At 36.1% G+C, this 20359-nt stretch overlaps 1 protein-coding gene across 2 annotated transcripts in view; it reads right to left on the bottom strand.

Moving 5' to 3' along the window:
• alk (ALK receptor tyrosine kinase) overlaps positions 1-20359 on the bottom strand; it is a 399864-nt gene that overhangs the window by 7379 nt on the left and 372126 nt on the right. Inside the window, exons 18-25 of one of the 2 annotated variants that reach the window (XM_079853870.1) lie at positions 18585-18740; positions 17183-17296; positions 15792-15978; positions 15108-15198; positions 14645-14709; positions 14421-14550; positions 12900-12997; positions 10498-10590 (exon numbers count right to left, since the gene is read on the bottom strand). In XM_079853870.1, coding sequence (XP_079709996.1) covers positions 10498-10590; positions 12900-12997; positions 14421-14550; positions 14645-14709; positions 15108-15198; positions 15792-15978; positions 17183-17296; positions 18585-18740 — 934 coding nt within the window. The remainder of the gene's footprint in view (positions 1-10497; positions 10591-12899; positions 12998-14420; positions 14551-14644; positions 14710-15107; positions 15199-15791; positions 15979-17182; positions 17297-18584; positions 18741-20359) is intronic. The other variant, XM_079853871.1, reaches the window with a different exon arrangement.

Here is a 20359-nt window from a genome sequence, read left to right as displayed (position 1 = left end):
TAGTTCACCTCAAAATGAAAATTTCCTGATAATTTACTCATCCCAATGCCATTCAAGATGTTCATGTCTTTCTTTCTTCAGTGGAAAATAAATAAAGTTTTTTGAGGAAACCATTTCAGGATTTGTATCCACACAATGGATTTCAATCGCAACCAATATGTTGAAGTCCAAATCAATGCAGTTTCAAAGGGCTTTGAAGTGCTTCAAACGGCTCTGCACGATCCCAGCTGAGAAATGGGGTTTTATCTAGCGAAACGATCTGTCATTTTCTAAATAAAATAAAAATGTATGTACTTTTTAACCACAATTGTTCGTCTTGTGCTGGTCTGCTACGCGCCATGCATTACGTCATCACGTTGGAAAGGTCACGGGTCACGTCATCGGTCTAAGTTATTTGTCTGTGTATTCCGGTTCAAAAAGGTAGGGAAGGGCGAAAAATGTATCTAATTTTCTCCTCCAACTTCAAAATCGTCCGACATTTTTGTTTTAGTTTTTTCGTGACCTTTCCAACGTGATGAAGTAATACGTAGCGCATCTCGGAGATGGTACAAGATGTGCATTTGTGGTTAAAAAGTATATATTATTAATTGTTTTTTTTTTTTGTTTTTTTTAATGACCAACAGTTTCGCTATACAAGACCCTATTCCTCAGCTGGGATCGTGCAGAGCCGTTTGAAGCACTTCAAAGCCCTTTGAAACTGCATTGATTTGGACTTCAACATGTTGGTTGCGATTGAAATCCATTGTGTGGATACAAATCCTGAAATGTTTTCCTCAAAAAACTTTATTTATTTTCCACTGAAGAAAGAAAGACATGAACATCTTGAATGGCATTGGGATGAGTAAATTATCAGGAAATTTTCATTTTGAGGTGAACTAATCCTTTAAGTGCCGCTGTTCTCAGTGGTTCTTTCCAAGGCTAAAGCCTTTCATTTAATCTCCATTTTTGTTTCTCCCAATATATTTTGGAATCTGGTGCTTATGTTAAATAGCCATTATTGCACAATAAATTTGTTATATTAATGAAAACCTGTTATTGTGAGTTTTATTTGACAAAGGCTGAAACTTACAGCAAACGTATACACAAAGCAGTGAAAAATCTCAAATGTAGTTAGTGAATTGAATTCCACAGCAAATGCTCTAATTTACTGTAAAATGTATAGCAGTACATGTAAGTTCATTGTTGCTCTTGTAATTTCACTTGCATTCACAAACATTATTTCGACTGTAATTTTAGTTACAGCTGTAAAAACAATTTTACAGCATATATAAGGCAGTGTGCTGTGTTTTTTACGGTACAATTGTAGTTAATGATTTACAGTGCTCTTGTAAATTTTACAGTCTTACTGGCAACCAAAGTTGCCAGTAAGTTACTGTAAATTTTACAGTACAATTGTAGTTAATGATTTACAGGACTCTTGTAAATTTTACAGTACAATTGTAGTTAATGATTTACAGGACTCTTGTAAATTTTACAGTCTTACTGGCAACCAAAGTTGCCAGTAAGTTACTGTAAATTCTACAGTAAATTTTTTACAGTGTACTGTTTTTCTTTCATCAAATTAAATTGAAATATTTTTGTCACTTATGAAGAATCTAATGAGTTGCCAAGATATAAGAGTGATTGATGTATTTAAAAGGACTTTTTGTCCTTCTGTGATGAACATTTGGTAGTGGATTTATAGCTCATAGCATGCTTTGCACAGGATTGGAAAAGGAGAATAAATATTTAAATGAAGTGGTATTTCATGCGTTTTTTGTTTTGTTTTTGTTTTTAGGAAAGGGAAAGGCATGTAAGTGTTCAATGCTGTTGCTTTTGACATTTAGGTTGAGGTTGAGTACATTAAGGTATTATTACATTGACCAGCAATGACTGTGCTAAATGCCAGTGAGAAGTATTATCTTACTCGTTCATTAAATTTACATGTTAAACAAGAGACATTTAGCATGTGCTCTGCTAGCTGTTCATTTAAACTCACATAGTTAAGATTAATGGTTTCCACTAAATTATGCTGAAATTAAATTAGTTGGAACAACTCCATTTTTTGAGAAATGAGTTTAAACTTTTGTGTTTATGCTACAAATTATAACATTCCTCTAATGCAGTATTTGTTGGTTGAACAAAATTTCAAAAGAAGTTGCATAACTCAAAAAGATGCAATTTTTTGTTGTTGTTATTGAACCAAAACATTTGTTTTTAGAAAGTGATTCATTTGCTTGTCCAGAACTGTGTATTTTATTTTATGATTAAAAGGACATTAACTAAATGTTGAATTAACTTCCAGACAGTTTATTTCTGTCCTAGGTCCTGACCATCAAACGTTCAGATTTCAGTAGGGCAAGTTCGAGTTTATGGAAAGTGACTGACCTAGTTTATTTGAGATGCCTCACTTAATTCACATGTTTTACTCATAAAATATGCAGAAGTTCTGGACAAACAACGTAGAAGAAATAAATGTTGAATCAATTATCAAAACATTAGATCTGTCTGTCTTGAATCCTAACCGTTAAACTCTCTGATCTTAAGTGGGGTAAATTAGGGTTAGGTAGTTAGAGTTAGACCTAGTTCATCCGAGATGTCTTGCTTAATTTGTTTGTTTTATTCTACGGTACAATGGTTTAATTGTATATGCAAATGTTATGGACTAGTTAAGTACATTTCCTGAGATGATTCAAATGAATCAAGACAATTGTTTTCCTATTCCTACTAAAGTGAATCCAGTAAAGCAGTTAAAGACTGAATCTAGCCACTAAATACAAGTAGGACAAATTCCTAGGACAACATCCTAGTAGGTCCTAGAACAATATTCTTATAAATCAGATAGTAGGGTTAAGCTTGGGGCATTATAGGACAGCGATATCAGGTTATACTGTAGGTAAGATCAGTGTTAGGGTTTGGCCTGTGATATTGATACAATTGTTGGTCCGGGACCAAAATAGGATGTTGATCCAGTAACATGTTCTATTAGAGTAAATCACGTCACGCCCACTAATACCAAGACTACGCCTTGACAGGACTCACACATGTAAGACATATTTAAATTCGGATGCAATGTGCCAAATTTAGTTTAACGGCACGGTGCTGCAAATATGACCCAAAAAATAATCTGCACTGTGCTTTAGACACTATATGTGAGATACTTCATTTGCCTTCATTTACTAGGTAAAGTAGTAGCATGAACATCATTACATTTTCATACATTTATGCATTTGGTAGACGAATTTATCCAAAGCGACATACACTAGATTTAAGGTGATGTTCATTTTTTTTTTTACATTTTTTTTTTTTTAATTCAAAAAGCAGAAACAGATTTTAGCTTGTAAAGTATTCAACTTTAATTGTCTGCAATTTTTTCATGAGATCAATCTTTCCCAAAGCAGATCCCAAACTGTGCCATGCATGAAAATAACGTTTTAAATCTCCATAACACTGTTATAACACTGTTATATTAAATTCTGTCATCCATTATTCTTATATTATTCCAAACCTGTATGACTTTGGGAAAAAAAATAGATATTTTGAAAGATGTCTCATTGTTATTGTTGTTTCCCACACAATGAAAGGCAGAGGGGTTCAGTTTTGTTTGGACCCCAAGTGTTTCTCCAAAAACTTTTAAGAGTGGGTAAATGATGGCATAATCGTTTTTTTTTTTTTTTTTTTTGGGTGAACTATCCCTATAAGGTTTTAAGTGTTACTGAATGCCATATCTGAATGTCTTATCTTCACATTTCTCATAGTGCAATCATTGTGAGTCTGAAACCATTTTCCTCACCCAGAGCTGATGTTATCAAGATCTAGTTCCAATATCTGACCCTCTGCTGACAACAGTAAAAAAAAAAATAAAGTGAGTGAGAAAGAAAAAAGAGAGACAAATATGTCTTCTTTTTTTTTTTTTTTTTTTGCCAACAGCTATCCTGAGGTTGCTAAAGCAATAATCTTGGGAGAGTATTATGCTGAGCATTTATCACAAAAAAAAAAAAAAAAAAAAAATGAGAGACTGAGGCTGAAAAGATAAACTGCAGTCTCCTAAATAAAAGCTTTGGCACTTTTGACAAAATCTTGATGATGCTGGTCTTATCGGGCTCTGGTTCAATAGAAACTGTGTGTGGCCTTCTGGGATTGTGGCAGCGAGGCCTGTTCCACCTCCCGCAAGAAAACACACCTGACACACTAACATTACACTCATGTTTCCAGCAATTTCACTCATGCGAATGGACCTCGCATGCCACGACTCAAGGGAAACCAACAATGAAACCCTTTGAAGAAGGAAATCAAAGAAGATCACAGAGAACCTTTGTGCTGCTACTGACTCTCTGGTCCCTCGTGGGATGGTTTGCTGCCACAGTCGAGGAGATGGAGGGAAAATATCAGTTAAAGACACTAGGTTATAAACTCAATTTATGAGATAAACCAAAATATACATGTATTCCTCACCATATTTGTATTTCGAATGTCAGTTAAAAAAAAAAAAAAGTGTGTACGAAGATAGATACTTCCCTCCTAAAAGTAGGTGAAAAGGGGAGTATTTCCAAATTGACAGTATTCATAAAACCGTTGGCTACTTGACCTGCTACCTTCAGCTAGAGTCTGAAGTGTGGATCCAATGCACAATTTATTATCCCATGAGGCCACAGGAGAAGTCACATAATAATGATCTTTATCAGACTTGGTGTCGAGAATGGTCTTAAGACCTTTTTTTTAAAAAAGTCTTGGTCTTGTCTCGACAGCATTTGTACTCGGTCTAGTCTTGGTCTCAGACTAAGAGGACTCTGGATTTTGACCACAACTGCAAGGATATCGCTAAATTGCTGGTGCATTGTCAGATTTATTTGTTAACATCATTATTGTGATTTGATGTAAAACTTACTGCTTAAAATGCAATCAATAACTTAAGATTTATTTTGTTACTGTTACTTACAATCTACAGGATTGTCTCAAAAAAGTAAATCGCCCAAAATTCATACAAATGGACACAAATTTAAAATTTGATTGCAAAAAAAGTACTTGAATGAGATCTTGTTTTTTTTTTTTTTTTATTTATTTTTTTTTTTTTTATAACAAAGGATATAATTAAGCAATGTAACAAGAGCAAGAGAGCTGTTTTCACGAATACGTGCATGATTCCAAACGTGATATGGATTTAATTTTAGACACAATTTTAGACGTTTTTTGCTATTTCGGCAACAACAAATTCATAGCACAACTGTTTCTGAGCAACACGATGAGGTGTTTCTTTACTAAATGAATCAGCTGCTTTGAACAAATCGGTTGAATAAATGATTCTGCGACTCACTCATTAATTGTTTTGTTGCCACCTACTGGCCGTTTCCGTTTCATATTTAAAAGTAGGCTTATTTTATTTTTCCATCATATTTCTATATTCAAAATGTTATTTTAAAAACAATCTCAACATTATTTATGCAGGTGTAATTGAACCAATTCAGCTGCAACTTACGTGCCACCTCAGCAACACAAAGATGAATTTTATTGTTAGTGATTTGATTGGTACTGTAACATCTCTACATAGTGTCTTATTATTCTAATTGTATTTATTGATTACATATACAGTAGATATGGATTTATAAGATGATTTTGAGGAGTGCTGGTCTGTTCTTGGTCTTGTCTCGGTCTTGGTCTCGGTTTAGTTGGTCTTGACTACAACACTATTTTATACTACACACATTCATACTATATTGAACATCATTTTTTAATGGTTGCGGAGTAGTTACTTGTTCAAAAGAAGGGCCTACTCAGAGAGCAAGAAGCCTATTCATTTGTGAAACTGAGGAAGGAAGTGACAACAGAAAGTTGGATGAGCAAAACATACATATTTAACAATTGACTAAGTGCATTTAGACCTCAAAAAAATCTCTAAACAAGCACAGGTTTTTTTTTTTTTTTTTTGACATACTTCATATTGAAACAGGAAGTTTGGGATGGGACATATCAAAGAGCTCAGCCCTTCATAGAAATTTTAATTTACAGCATTCAGTTACCCTGATTTGCGACTGGGTAAAAATCTGTGTCGAACAATATTTTTAGTCATCAAAATTTTAAATCTTCCTGAAAAAAAAAAAAAAAATTATAATGTGAATACCCTATATACTAAAAAATCTCATTTCGATTCATGGCGTCTTAAAGGAAGGCTTGTATAATAAGGATGATTTAGGATCGAGGTTTTTCAGGGGATTTACAGGATGTTCTTGTATTTAAAAACAGCAAGATAGAGCAGAATACAACACAAAGGGATTTCGACAAGAATTCAATAATTCAACAAATAAATACACTTCATATCAATATCCTTTAGTCCTCACAAATCAATGGATTGTGCATAAAAAGAGGAAGAGGTTTGGACTCCAGCAATGACTCCCTTATTGTTGAATTTAGTGAAACACGAGCTGTGTTTTGATGGATTTAGTGGCGTTTGATTTTTGAGCTTTTATATTTTTAAGCATGGTGCTTTAAAGAGGATCAATTTAGAGATGCAGCTTGTCAGAAAGAGTTTTACCACGCTAACAGTCTTACTGTTTGCTGTCAACACGCTAAATCCCCCTCAAAGACTTTGCATCTCTAAATTCATCCTATTTAAAGCACTACACTAAAAAATACTGAGCAGAAAATACTAGACAAACTAGTCAACTTCCCTAAATGGCTTTTGGACGACCATAGCGACAATGAAAGGTTGTGGAAAATGTGAAGTAACCTCTAAGGGTTAACTATGCGAATTAAATTGATCACATCTCAGCATTCTCCACTCTCAGAAGATGAGATGAAATATTCACGCAAACCTCCACTGTAATTCTCCCCATCCCCAATCGCATTTTCCTCACAGCTCTGAACTCCTGTCCTGTCTGCAGAACTCAGCGGGAAAATGCAAGAAAAATCTACATCAGCAATTAGAGCACGCTTTTATGGCAACGCTCCGGAGGGAGTAAAACAAGGATCCGTCTTTTCCCTTCAGCTTTTCTCTGGCTAATAATACCCTTCTTTCACCAGCTAAGTGAGCCATTTTCAGACACACGTTCCAGTAGCGCATAAGAGGCAGTCAAGCTCACAACTCCTTTCATTTCATCACAGCGGTGCTGCCATCTCATCTGACGGATAATGTCAAAGGACGATTCACACTAGTGCCAAATTGTGTATCTCTCTAAAGACAGTATCTGAAAATATAGCTTATGAAGACATGGAGATTGTTAGTTAGATTCTTACCTCTCTAAACACCACATGGCTTCACTGTCTTCTGATTTGTAAAACTCTAAAATAAAATTGTATGTATTCATGTAAGTATATACAGTAAGTATTGATTGGTTGAATGATTGAAGGGACATCAGTGGTGTAGATAGTTGCTGTTGACCTGGGATCGATGGATCTTAGCACTTACGAGGATTTTCTACGAGCGACTTTACGAACGTTCGTGTTCATTTCACGTGCGTTTTACAAAAACGGACTTAGCACGATCGCACGCAGCTGTGCTTTGGAGTCGCTGTCCGTTTGTCAAGTGCTGAAATGTCACCTTGTAGAATGGCTCGTAATTGTAGCACACGCTTGTATTTTGAAATCTATAAAAAGCACAAACCTTCGGATGGAGACACCAGCAAAATGGCTGAACCAAATTTTTTTTTTTTTTTTTTTTCTAAAAGAGGAGATTAATGTCATTTTAGATGAGGTGGAGCTACAAACGTATTATTTTCAGCAGGTTTAAGGGCAGTCAAACAAATAAACAAAAACAAAAAATCTAGGAGGATATTGCTAGAAAACTGACTGCAACTAGGGGCATTAAAAGATGAGGGAAGGAGGTCAGGAATAAGTGGCATAAGCCTTGCTAAAAGGAAATGGGCACTGCAGAGGACAACATTTAATAAAACAGGTGGTGGGCCCAAAGAGTCCTCCCTTCTCACAGCAAAGGAAGCAAAGGCCTTGTCAATACTTGGCACAAGTGCTTCAGATGGCATCCATGGAGGAGTAGGGGTAACTCAACCTGAGCCTTAGTCAGGTCCTTCATGCTCAGAGGAACTATCAGTTTCATCTGCCATCTCCCAGCACATCTCCTAGTCCTCCAAACAACCCTCCCAGGCCTCAGCCTCCAGCTTCTGTTGTCCAGACTGCAGCCACACACCTCAGCAGTTTGAGAATCTTTGTAGTTGTAGTCAGGACATATGAGAGTGTCCTTACTTAACAGGGAGGGATAAGATGAAGAGGTGGTGGAGGTCAAAGATGGCATGATGGGACACATGATGACCAACCAAGAAATGCCCAATACATGGTACAAGTCATTGACAGATATTTTTTAGTTCATCCCTATTTTTCCCAGTCTTTGAAGCATATTTCATCTTTTATGCATTTTTTTTTTGTTCATTTATTTAATTTAGATTAAAATTATTGGATTAAATTATTTATATTTTTTTGTTTTCTGCACTTTTTAATTATTTCATTTAGAAATTCATTTAAACAAAAAACGAGTAATAAAGTGTACAATAAACTTAAAGTACAATCGAAACCTTATAATCACATTGCACTTGAATAAAGGTGTAATCTGCCGGTTGTCCTGCAGGTGACTTCTCTGTCTTCTTACGACGCACTTGGGGATTTACGATTACTCCAGAGCACTCGTAGATCTACGATGATTTTCAAGTGCTACTTAAGTTACGATGCTTTTGGGAAACAGACCGTAATATTAAAATCAGTCGTACGATCGTTTGTACGATCTTCTTAGGCTTACGATGCTTTTGGGAAACGCAGCCCTGAACTGGACATAGCAGTCATTGTGCATTTTCGCATTAAGGAAAAGAGAGGCCGGATCATTTCCATAATGACCAACGCAATCTACCAAGAGAAGCGCACATTAGTGTCTAAGACATCTTTAAGACATGCTTTATTTTGGGTGGTAAATAATGACACAAATAGTAAATTGATGAGTGCAAATATAAGTAAATCACCTTGCATTATTTATTTAAATATTCTCCTCCAATATATTTTGCGTCTGAAAGGGAAACTCCTACAAATGCATATGCAATAAGGTCAGCCGAAAAAAAAGAATTTTTACCGCTAATTTTTCACTGCATGTCTTTAGAAAATCCTGACAGTCATTTTTAACGCCAAAAGAGGCTTTGCACTGGAGCACGCTTTTAATAAATATGGCCCTGAGAATAGACACATAAACAACATACAGTATATTTAGAAAGCCAACACTTACAACTGAAGACTCAGAATCACTCAGACTGTTATTATTATGGATATATATATATATATATATATATATATATATCTCAAACATTAAAAACAAAAAATAAAAATATTAAGAATATATTTTTTAAATGTGACTGTAGTGTAGAAACTTACAAAGATAATGAAGCTGAAGCCACAAGTCTGTTCATGCTTCATTTCAAATCTGAGGATGTTATCTCTAAAACTATGATTTTTATGAAACATTTTATAAGACCATGTTATGTGAGTTTTTGATAAAATGCTAATAACAGTTTTTATTGCCCTGAATAATATCATATTCAAAATATCATAAGTTACCGATCGATTATTTTGTACTCCTGACATAAATAAAAAAATGATCATGTATCCGAGAAGCTGGAGTCTTAAATTGTTCTCATGATGCTTAGTTTGTCCAGATCAAGTAAGAGTGTGATGTTTTAACGTGAGGTAAATGTTGACCAACAATAATCTGGGGCCGCCGGCAATGCGCGATGTTAAATGAGATGATCAGTTCTCCATCAGTTTGAATGACGCTTCTGAATGAAATGACACATACATATGGGGTGAAACTGTGAAAGTGATTAAGTTCACTTCATGTCTGTATATGTTCCAAAAAAGCTGTAATATTCTCTATAAAATATTACAACCCCATTTATTTTCCGAATATTTTAATAATGACTAGCTTCCTGAATTTATATATACAGTATAAACAATGTAAACAATGCACATTATGCATAAATTAGCAAGTAATGTCCAATTAAAATCAGATAATTACAATTTCCCATTCCATGCATTCAGAAAATCTATTTACTACAGTATACATACGAGTGGTACGCCAGTATGTTACATCAAGCATATCCATGAGAACATTTATCCAGTGTTGCTCCATGCTGGCAAACCTCTGTGTAAATAATAAGGAAATCGAAATCTACCCTTTGAATAAGCTGAGCACTTCTTAATTTAGTTTGCTTGACTCTTGCCTTAAAATGAGAAATATGTTGATAATAAAAGTTCGCAATTGGATTTTCAGAATGAGGTACGCTTTCATCTTTTCTCAGCTGAAATACTGTGCAGGAAAAAGTCAAATTACAGTCCTTCAATTTTTTAGAGCCAATTGAATATAAACACAGATGCAAAATTGAGCTGTCGTGTTTTTTGAGTCTGCCATCTCTATGTTCTGTGGACTGTTGCTTGAATATTTAATTAATTAATTATTCCAACCCCAATGTGAATATCAGGAGGATTTTAAAGTGACTTATGAGCTCACGATGCCATATAAAATATGTGCCATACCTGTAGATGTCTCTGGCCATGCCAAAGTCACCAATCTTAGCCACCCTCCCCGAACCTTTGCAGGTCAGAAGACAGTTCCTGGCAGCAATATCCCTGTTAGGAATAAAACACTGTCAATTTTAGCAGACACACACACATTAACATACAATATTTGCTCTATTTATTAAAATAGAATAATGATTAAAAAAATTTGTACCACCATATTTTAATCACATACATATTTTCACCAATAGCATTGCCAGCTCAATATGTTTAGCATTGTTCAGCAACAATATTGTGGACTTAAATTGTTTCCAGTCCTATTAATAACATTCTTGCAGATGTAGTATAGTTTTCTTAAACTATGGTACTTTTACCAAAAGAAAAAGATTAATTATAAAACAATATTTAATCTAATAATTCTAGTTATAAATGCCCAACTATGTCTCGTGTCAGTAACACTTTACAATAAGGTTTATTTTGTGCTAACCATGAGCTATACTCTACTTTAAAAAAAAAAAAAAAAAAAAAAGTTTTACTGTATTTGTTCATCTTTGCTAACGTTAGTTAATAAAAATACAGCAGTTTTTATTGTTTGTTCATGTTGCTTCACAGTGCATTAACTGATGTAAACACATACAAATGTTGATTTTAATAATGTATTAGTAAATGTTGAAATTAACATTAACAATGATTAATAAATGCTTCAGAAGTGCAGTTCATTATAAGTTCATGTTAACTAACGTAGTTAACTAATGTTTACTAATAAACCTTATTGTAAAGCGTTACCATAGATAGACTTATGTAAAACTCACTGCAATAACACATTCATTAACAGCACTTTTGCTTTTGCAATCTTCTTCTTTGATAAATATATTACTTATTTTAGCATCTTTTTTTTTTGATTTGTTCAAACATGACTGTTAAAAAAAAAAAAAAAAAAAAAAAAAATATATATATATATATATATATATATATATATATATGAGCCATTCAACTAAGTTTAAAGGGTAGATTTTTATAGATAAAATGTATCCATCATTCTGAAGAACTAACCATTTGTTGCATACAGTATTAACTCTTTCCCCACCAGAGTTTTCAAAAAAAAAAAAGTTGCCAGCCACCACCAGCAAATTTAATGGCCCCCAGAATATTTTGTTGCATGAATGTCTGAATATGCAATATATCAAAAGAATAAACAGACCCTCTGCTTTTAAACAAAAACCCTTTTTTAGTTTTTATTTTAGCTTTTTTAACAACACTTGAATGTGGGTTTCATAAAAAAAGAAAAATGTTTAGGAAAAAGCTGAGAATTTATTTATTTATTTATTTATTTTTATTTTTTTTGCCAAAGACTACATCCAGATCAGATTCAGAATGATGATCAAATCACAGACGGAGTAGATTGAGCCCATCAACACCCCCAAAGCTTCACAGTCCTATAGCTCGTCCTGGGTCGACATTTCATTCAGTTTTGATTGATATGCTGTTTAATTTTGATGATCGCGTTATTTTACATATGCTAACAAACGCTATCGCTGTTTTCTGCTTCTTCTACACATGTGTTTTGATCAGGAGATTCTGTACTCTTTCAGAAGATGCATAATAGCGCCCCCTACCGTATAACAGGGAAAACACGGAAAGCCAGAAAGAGTTCAACACAAAAATGGAGAGTCGCTAAAATTGACTATTCCTATCCTTTGTAAAGTTCAAAAATGTGTTTTTCAAAGTATTTTAACTTACAGTACTCTTGGTATTCAATCAATCAACCTACATCAAGTATTCCTTCCAAGTTTACCTGCCTCAAAACCTCACATAAAAACATAAGCAAAAACCTGTACTTGTTTGCAGGCTTCTTGTCTAAGTGAAAAAGCTACAAAGTGGTTAACAGTTATAAGGACAGTAAGAAGTCTTGATCTGCAAGACTATTCCTGTTTCTTTTTGAAGGTCGAGTCATGAAAGTCATGTTTCCAATTACTTGTAGTACCATTTGAAGGCATTTTGTGTCAAAAACCCTATATCGAACAGCCTTTTATGCTAAAAAAAATCCTCTGAAAGGGCAAAAATATCAATCCCTCTAGGTTTGGATCAAAAAGTTGAATTTGAAGGCCCAGATATATTTTACCTTGGCTGTTTAGTAGGAAACTGCAGATGGGTAAGTGTCTCAGTGTCTCAGTTTTATAGCTGGATTGATGACTGGACTGCTCATGTAACATAAATGAGCTCTAAGTGGACTCATTTTTCATGCCATTCTGGATGCGAGCGTCAAAAAGAAGCAGGACTCCCATTGCAGGTACAAGAGGGAAGCAGAACTCCTGAACGAGTCGAGGAGCGCTGAATTTGTGCTGACTTCAGACAAAAGCAGATCCTCCATCTGTTGTTAAATTGCTCTGTAATGTGTGTAGGTGTGTTGGAAATGATACCTGTGAATGAACTGGTTCTCTTCTAAGTACTGGCAGCCGCGGGCAATGTCTCTGGCTATGTTGAGAAGATCCACCATGGTTAGACTTGAAGGGTGCTCCTGGGAAACAGGAATTCAGAATAATGGGTATTGTAATGTGTAGTTGTATGTCTGTTTACTTTCATTGCGGTTTGGTTCTGTTTTCCCTGTTCTGGTTTGCCTGAGTTCCCTGTGCTTATTAGTTTCCATAGTTCCTATTTTAATTCACACACCTGTTCGGTTTTACCTTGATTTGCTCTCCCCATGTATTTCAGCCCTGCATTTCCTCAGTTCTGTGTCCGGTAATGTTTGCGTTTATGTGTAGTGGTTTCGCTATTATATTTCAATAATTATGATTTCATTGAGGCTAAAGTCATAGTAAATAGTTAATAGTGAGAATAGGACACTAATCTAAAGTGTAACCGTAATTTCATAATTACTTCTACTGTCTTTGAAATAAATGTAATTTCGATTGAAATTAATATGTCATGTATTTGTAATTACACATTTGTAATGATGAAGTTTCAATTTAGTACATTTTAAATTATATTAACTTTCATTTGTGAAATTTCAAATGACACTACAGTTAAAAATATATTCAAGTACTTTAGATGACTTTTTGGTGCACTAAAGATGTGGTCACGGTTGGCATGTTTGGTTCGATTAAAGCAAACTGCGATTGTGCGATTGCTCTGTTTATCTGAATTGAGAAGTGTGAACGCTGCGCACCAAACAAGCGGACCGAGATTGCTAAAAAGAAGGGTCTCGGTCCGCTTCCAAACAAGCTCTGGTGTGCTTCGAATGAAATATGAATGCAACACGGACCAAAGACATGTAAACGAACCAAAAACAAGACACAACTAATGAAATAATCAAAAGGCAAAAAATTGTATTTACAAAATATAAAACGCTGCGAACATTCTGTGCCTGTGTACAGTATCTATCTATCTATCTATCTATCTATCTATCTATCTATCTATCTATCTATCTATCTATCTATCTATCTATCTATCTATCTATCTATCTATCTATCTATCTATCTATCTATCTATCTATCTATCTCTATCTCTCTCTCTCTCTCTCTCTCTCTCTCTCTCCGCTGATCTAGCCGAACGGTTCTAAAAATGGCAAGGAAGGGTTCCAGTTATATTTCCACTTGGTCCACTTTTGCATGATTACAAACCATTCTCGGCCTGGAATTCCTATCACAGTTGGCTGGTGCCTGGCTGCCAGTTTCTCTGTAGCTTGCCAAGTGTGCTATTTGAGCGAAGTAAACACAATTTAATAATAAAATGTAAAGAAATATCTAATCATCCTGGCACAATTTGTATTGCCTTCCAGAAAGCTCTGTTATCAGACCCACAGTGGAAAATGAAACTATATCCGTACCGGCTGGGCTGGATCGGCACGGAACGAACGGTTAAGCAACGAGAACCATTTGGCCAGACAGTGGAAAAGGGGCTTCTGTGTGTGTGTGTGTGTGTGTGTGTGTGTATGTTCTTACTAGTCTGGGTCTAGTTTCCCTCAGGAAGCTCTTGAGATCCCCTCCGGCCATCAGTTCCAGCAGAATGAAGCGAGGCAGAGCCTGGAGACTCACCCCGATACATCGCACAATGTTTTGGTGACTAAACTTGCTGTCAGAGGAAGAGAAAAAGAAATGTGGTCCTTTTGATATATGTCCTGATAAATTAGCATATGAAATGATGGATCTCATGTCCTTATTTTTACCTGATTATTAGAGCTTCCATTAAAAAGTCCAGTTCGTCCTGCTCAGAGCACACCTCAGGAAGAGTCTAATCAAAGAATAATTTGATCATCAAATCTACACACCATGAAATCATCCATCCATCCATCCATCCATCCATCCATCCATCCATCCATCCATCCATCCATCCATCCATCCATCCATCCATCCATCCATCCATCCATCCATCCATCCATCCATCCATCCATCCATGAATGATTTCTGAAGGATCATGTGTCGCTTAAAATATATTACAATTGAAAACAGCTATTTTAAATTGCAACAACAGTTTAGAGTATTACAGTTTTTACTGCTTTTTTGATCAAATAAGTGCCGCCTGGGTAAAATACTTCTTAAAAAAAACATTAAAATGTCAAAAACATTAAAAACTCTTGCAAACCCTAAACTTTTGAACAGTAATGTGAAAATCCAGTATGCAGATCTGACCTTTACAGCCACCTGCATCGGGCTGGGTTCCCCTGGGATCCCAACGGCTAGTCCTTCATAGACCTCTCCGAATGCCCCATGACCCAGTCCTCTACAAACAAAACATACATTATTGTTACTCATTTTGTCAAATAATATTACTCCATATATTTACTTATTAGAACATTAATTTTTATCTACTGTGTCACAAGGTGACCACCTGGTTATTGCTCTGTTGAAATTTTAATTCACCAATAAGCTTTGCTAATTGTGACCAGCTGTGAGACTGGCAATCATAAGGCCAAGTAGGGTAACCCATACTCTGAATGTGTCTTCTGCATTTAACCCATCCAACTTAGTGCACACACATTATGTATGTATACACACCATATAGTGCATGCTGCGATAGGCTATCTACAGTATATTGGTTCAATAGAAGGGTGAAATTCTGACCAAACCCAGCTAGGAAAAAATGATAAAAGCACTGATGTTCATTTACTTAAAAGCAGTGGTGTCCAGGAAGTGTTCATCTGTAATTACTTTTTGGCAATATTATGCTGTCTTCTGTTATTTATTTTCTGGATAGAGTGGGCAAAACCATTCGTTATCCCAACCAGTGAGTGGGTTTATTACTGTAAATACATTTCTGTACAAATTACTGCAATATATATATATATAGAACCGGGACATAGTGATGCTCCTAACCTGGTGAGAGAGATGTTCCGCCGTGGGACCTCCTTCAGGTCATTGACGGAGGCGGTCTTCCCACCAAAGCAGTAGTTGGGATTGTAGTCGGTCATGATGGTGGAAGCTCTCAGTTTGCTCAGCTTACAGTCGGGACTCTGCAGCTCCAACTGGATGGACTGGAGCTCGGTGTGTTTACGTCTGTACACTGGACAATAATCAGCACAGCATGACATTTTTCTGTTGGCATTCATTTCAAATTCCATGTGGAAATGAACTATCAAACTGCTGTACAATAACCAGTGTTGTTATTGTAGTTTTCTTTTACAGTTTAATTTAATGGTGCAAAAATATAATTTGTATTTATTTATTTTGAAATGAGACTCTAATTTGATGTGCGTTGTCATCATGTTTATTACAAAATCAGATTTATTAATTAAAAGTAATTTCCTCTGTAATTTGAACAGTTCACTGCAAACTTGTGGAAATCTATATGCACACGAACACGAACAGGCGTGTTTGCCCAAGTTTGGTGGGCTTGACCCCGGCAGTAAACACATTAGTGTGGCGTCTGGAAGTGATTTATTCATAAAGTGTAAACCGACAAGGCTTGTCAGAGCCCAGTTAACAGCCCATTTATCATGCGTCTATTCTATTTATCACTCAGAGACTGCTACTACAGTATAGATGGACAGATGATGTGTTAGGTGTGATGGCACTCTGTGTGTGTGTGTGTGTGCGTGAGAGAGAGAGAGAGAGAGAGAGAGAGAGAGAGAGAGAGAGAGAGAGAGAGAGAGAGAGAGAGAGAGAGAGAGAGAGAGAGAGAGAGAGAGAGAGAGAGAGAGAGAGAGAGAGAGAGAGAGAGAGAACCTGTGGTTAATGCATTGGGCAAACAAGATGCCAAACATATTCACAGCTTGTGTGGCATGTGCGTAATCAATTTACCATTATTACCATACGGAAAATAAAGCACTTTTTAAAAAGTATGTTACAAATGATTTACACACGGAATATAATTTTAGCAATCATGTTTTTATGTTTTACAAATTGTAATAATTAATATAATTATGCAGTTTTCTGTTTGCTTTTTAAATTGAAAAGAAAAGAAAAGAAAAGAAAAGAAAAGAAAAGAAAAGAAAAAAAAAGAAAAGAAAATCTAAAATTTCTGCAATGGCATCGATAACAGAAAGCGTTCGCTAGCTACATCCAGTCCCATAGGTGTCAGTATAATGTCTAAGACCACATTCATATCAGTCAGTGAAACATAAACACAAAGTGCACAACACAGTTATACATCATTTTCTGTAATCTGTCTGCAAGTGCAGTTTTATCCTCTCTGTTTCTAAAACCGAAAAAGGTCAATGCGACAATGAAACTATGCTCATAAACAGGATTTGACATGGTCTACTTACTGATCATAACGCCTGAAACAGCCAACAGCAAAGCAGCGATGAGCGCGGAGGTCCCCACAGACAAACCTAGTGCCAGATGAGACAAAGACGGCTGTGCGGGCAGCAGAGACACCTCTGCATACACACACAGCAATAAACATACCGTTCACATGAGTCAGGTTTATCTCAGTTCAGCTTTTCATATTTGAAACTGTTAACTCAGAACCACTATATTCACATGTCATGGCATCATGCGCGATCAAACTGAAGGGACACATCTGGATTTGAACACAGGTTCCCTTGCGCGCTAAACAAAAACTATAGATTCTAAAGTGAAAAACATTATAACTCTCTAGTACTGACTGAAGTCATTGTAATCTTTTGAGGTTTTTGTAAGGTTTTGGATAGTAATGACTCGAATCTTACTACACACTTCTAACGGAATGACTATTTATTTGGATCATTATTGTAAAGTGAAGATCATGGTAACCCACTAGTAATGGAATTTGAATTACAATCCAAAAGCTTCACAAGTTTACAATAACTTCAGTCATTATTAGGGAGTAATTATGCTTTTCACTTTAGAATACTGATCCAAATAATTATTAATACCTTCCGAGAGTCATTACAAACGGGTTAGCATGACCTTCACATCAGAATTAATGATAGATTATGCATTTTTCACATTCATTATGAACCTGTTTATGGTAGTTCTTAGTAGTCCACTGGGAGGCATGTAGTTAATGATTAGGTAATATTGAACAACCACATTCAACTAGCACTATTACTTATTCAATTAAGTAATCAGGGTTTCTTGTTTGTTAATAGTGGTTACTAGAATGTCAATAATGCGTTACTCATTTAAAAAATAAATAATAGAAAAAAAACAGCGATTGACATATTAATATTCTCTGCCCCAACTTCCTGTTTGGAAATATGTCAACACATACAGGGTGGTAAACCATGCTTCAAGTTATTTCAGCTGGTATTTAGCCTGTAGATTAACAGAGAATGAAAAGCTTTGTGAAACATAATTTTTTTTGTCTAATAAAATTAGCACGTAATTAGAATGAATCCATGCACTTTCTGACTGAAACATTTATGTAATTGAGAAAAGCATCTACCAATAGATGTGCAAAATATTCTAAATGAATGAAACAAGAGGTGTGCAACAGTGGAGAGTGTTTTTATCTTTTCTTTCTTTTTGAGTACAAGCTGGCAAACGGAACTAACGTTCACAGCGGTGACCTCTGTCAAAGACACTGTAAATGGCAGAGAATCGAGCTGGGTTTTACAGAGGTAAGTGCCGCTCTCAAGAAAGAACTTTATTATTGAGAGTACACTCTTCCCAGACATTCATTTTACCATTTTATGAGACAGTCGTTCATCTGATGGTGGTGAAGTGTGTTATAAATGAACTAACCGGTGGAGTTGATGCAGGACACTCCATCCGGGGCCAGTGTGAGCTCTTCATCGCAGTAACACACCATGCCCTCAGAGGTCTCATGGCAATCTCCTGACTCACAGTGACTGCAGTTCTGCACTGGGTTGATAATAACTTCACCGTCACCTTCCATGCCTGGAAACAACATTACCGTATTATGGGATGGTGAGGCGTAGAAGTAAAGCTTGTGGCTTATAAGCGAAAGGTTGTTGCTTTGATCCCCACAGGGGTGAACTATTACCATTGTGCCCTTAAGCAAGGCACTTTAATCCAGGTGTCTCCAGGGATACTAAGGGTCCTGTACTGTACAGTACGTTCTTTAAATAGGAACATCTGCTAAATGACTGCTTACTTAAAGGCACACTATGTAACTTTTGGCCCTCTAGCTAAAAAACAAAACTGTGTGCATTTTGTGGAAGAACATTGTTTTGGTTGTGCTTTGGCTCTGCGTGTGCTGATGAATGTGGTTATACTGCTCGTAAAACATTCACCATTAGTCTTAAGAAATATAACCAGTTTAGATGGAAAGGATCTCAAGCTGACTTGCTGAAGACGTTACTGTAGCTTTACACATTAATAAACACTTGATATTAAATTCTAGCACAGCGCTACAACAACCATCATGAAATTACCCATCACAATAGATAATGCTTTACAATGAACTCTGTTAGAGAGCTACATCCTATGGCAATTTATCTGTTCAATAAAATACCTTACTCACCTGTTGAGTTATAAAAACGTCATCTCTGAAAAGCCAAGCCAATGTTGATTCATGTTTTATTACGAGCTCTGTCACATTCTCTTTTTCCAGCAGACTCTCGTCTGTTCGGTGTCTGTTTAAAACGGGTGATTCTCCGGAGGTTGGGGATTTAGCGGCTCCAAGTCAAACTTTCTCACCCGTCGTGACAACTATCCTCTGCCACTCACAAACCGAAGCAACTTTTCCTCTTTTTACTGATATGATGAGACACACACGGGCAACTGACATATGTACGCAATTTCCCACGAAAACCATTCCATCAGGTCTAGACACTCCTAATAGGCTTACCATAGTGAATCAGGGGAAACCAAAAACACGGTTTGGAAGAAGGATTGATGATGTAAATTTGGTCAATTTTGAACAAAAAGTCACATTGTGTATCTTTAAAGGTGTGGGTACTAGCATCCCTCAAAGTTTCAAGTCTCTACGACTTACGGTTTGGTCTGCCCGATCACCTTTAGTGGAGAATGCTGACCTTTCAGGCTATAGCCTAATGCTAATAAGCCTTATGCCAAAATTATTATTACAACTAAATTCTCGGTCATTAAATAAGAATGCGTAGATGATTTGCATTGTGTAACCCGACATCAGCCGAATAATTTTTTTGCACACGCGACCAATCAATCACCCCTTTAACTGGCTGCCTTGCACATTCACTGTCCTCACGGCTGCTGCAACTTGCGCTCGCTTATCAATGCATATAAATTTGCGCGGTTCGTGCCTACGGTCTCTTTGTAGAACTTCAAAAAAGAAAAAAAGATGCAGCAGCCAATGAGCAGCCGGCCGGGGCTGGCTGCAGGACGACTCAACCACGGACAGTTTTTAATGTTTTATCAGACGATACCTATTCAAGATTTTGCTTTAGTATAATTTTCGGGACAATTAGGGCCGGATTCGGGATTCGGGACAACAGCTTTGATTTCGGGACTGTCACAAATTTTTCAGGACGTCTGGTCACCCTACCTCCGATGCTGTGTGACAGAATAACCTTACA

This window comes from Squalius cephalus (assembly GCF_949319135.1).
Source record: "Squalius cephalus genome assembly, chromosome: 20".
NCBI classification, from domain to species: Eukaryota; Metazoa; Chordata; class Actinopteri; order Cypriniformes; family Leuciscidae; genus Squalius; species Squalius cephalus.
This window is presented reverse-complemented; position numbering and strand designations above follow the sequence as displayed.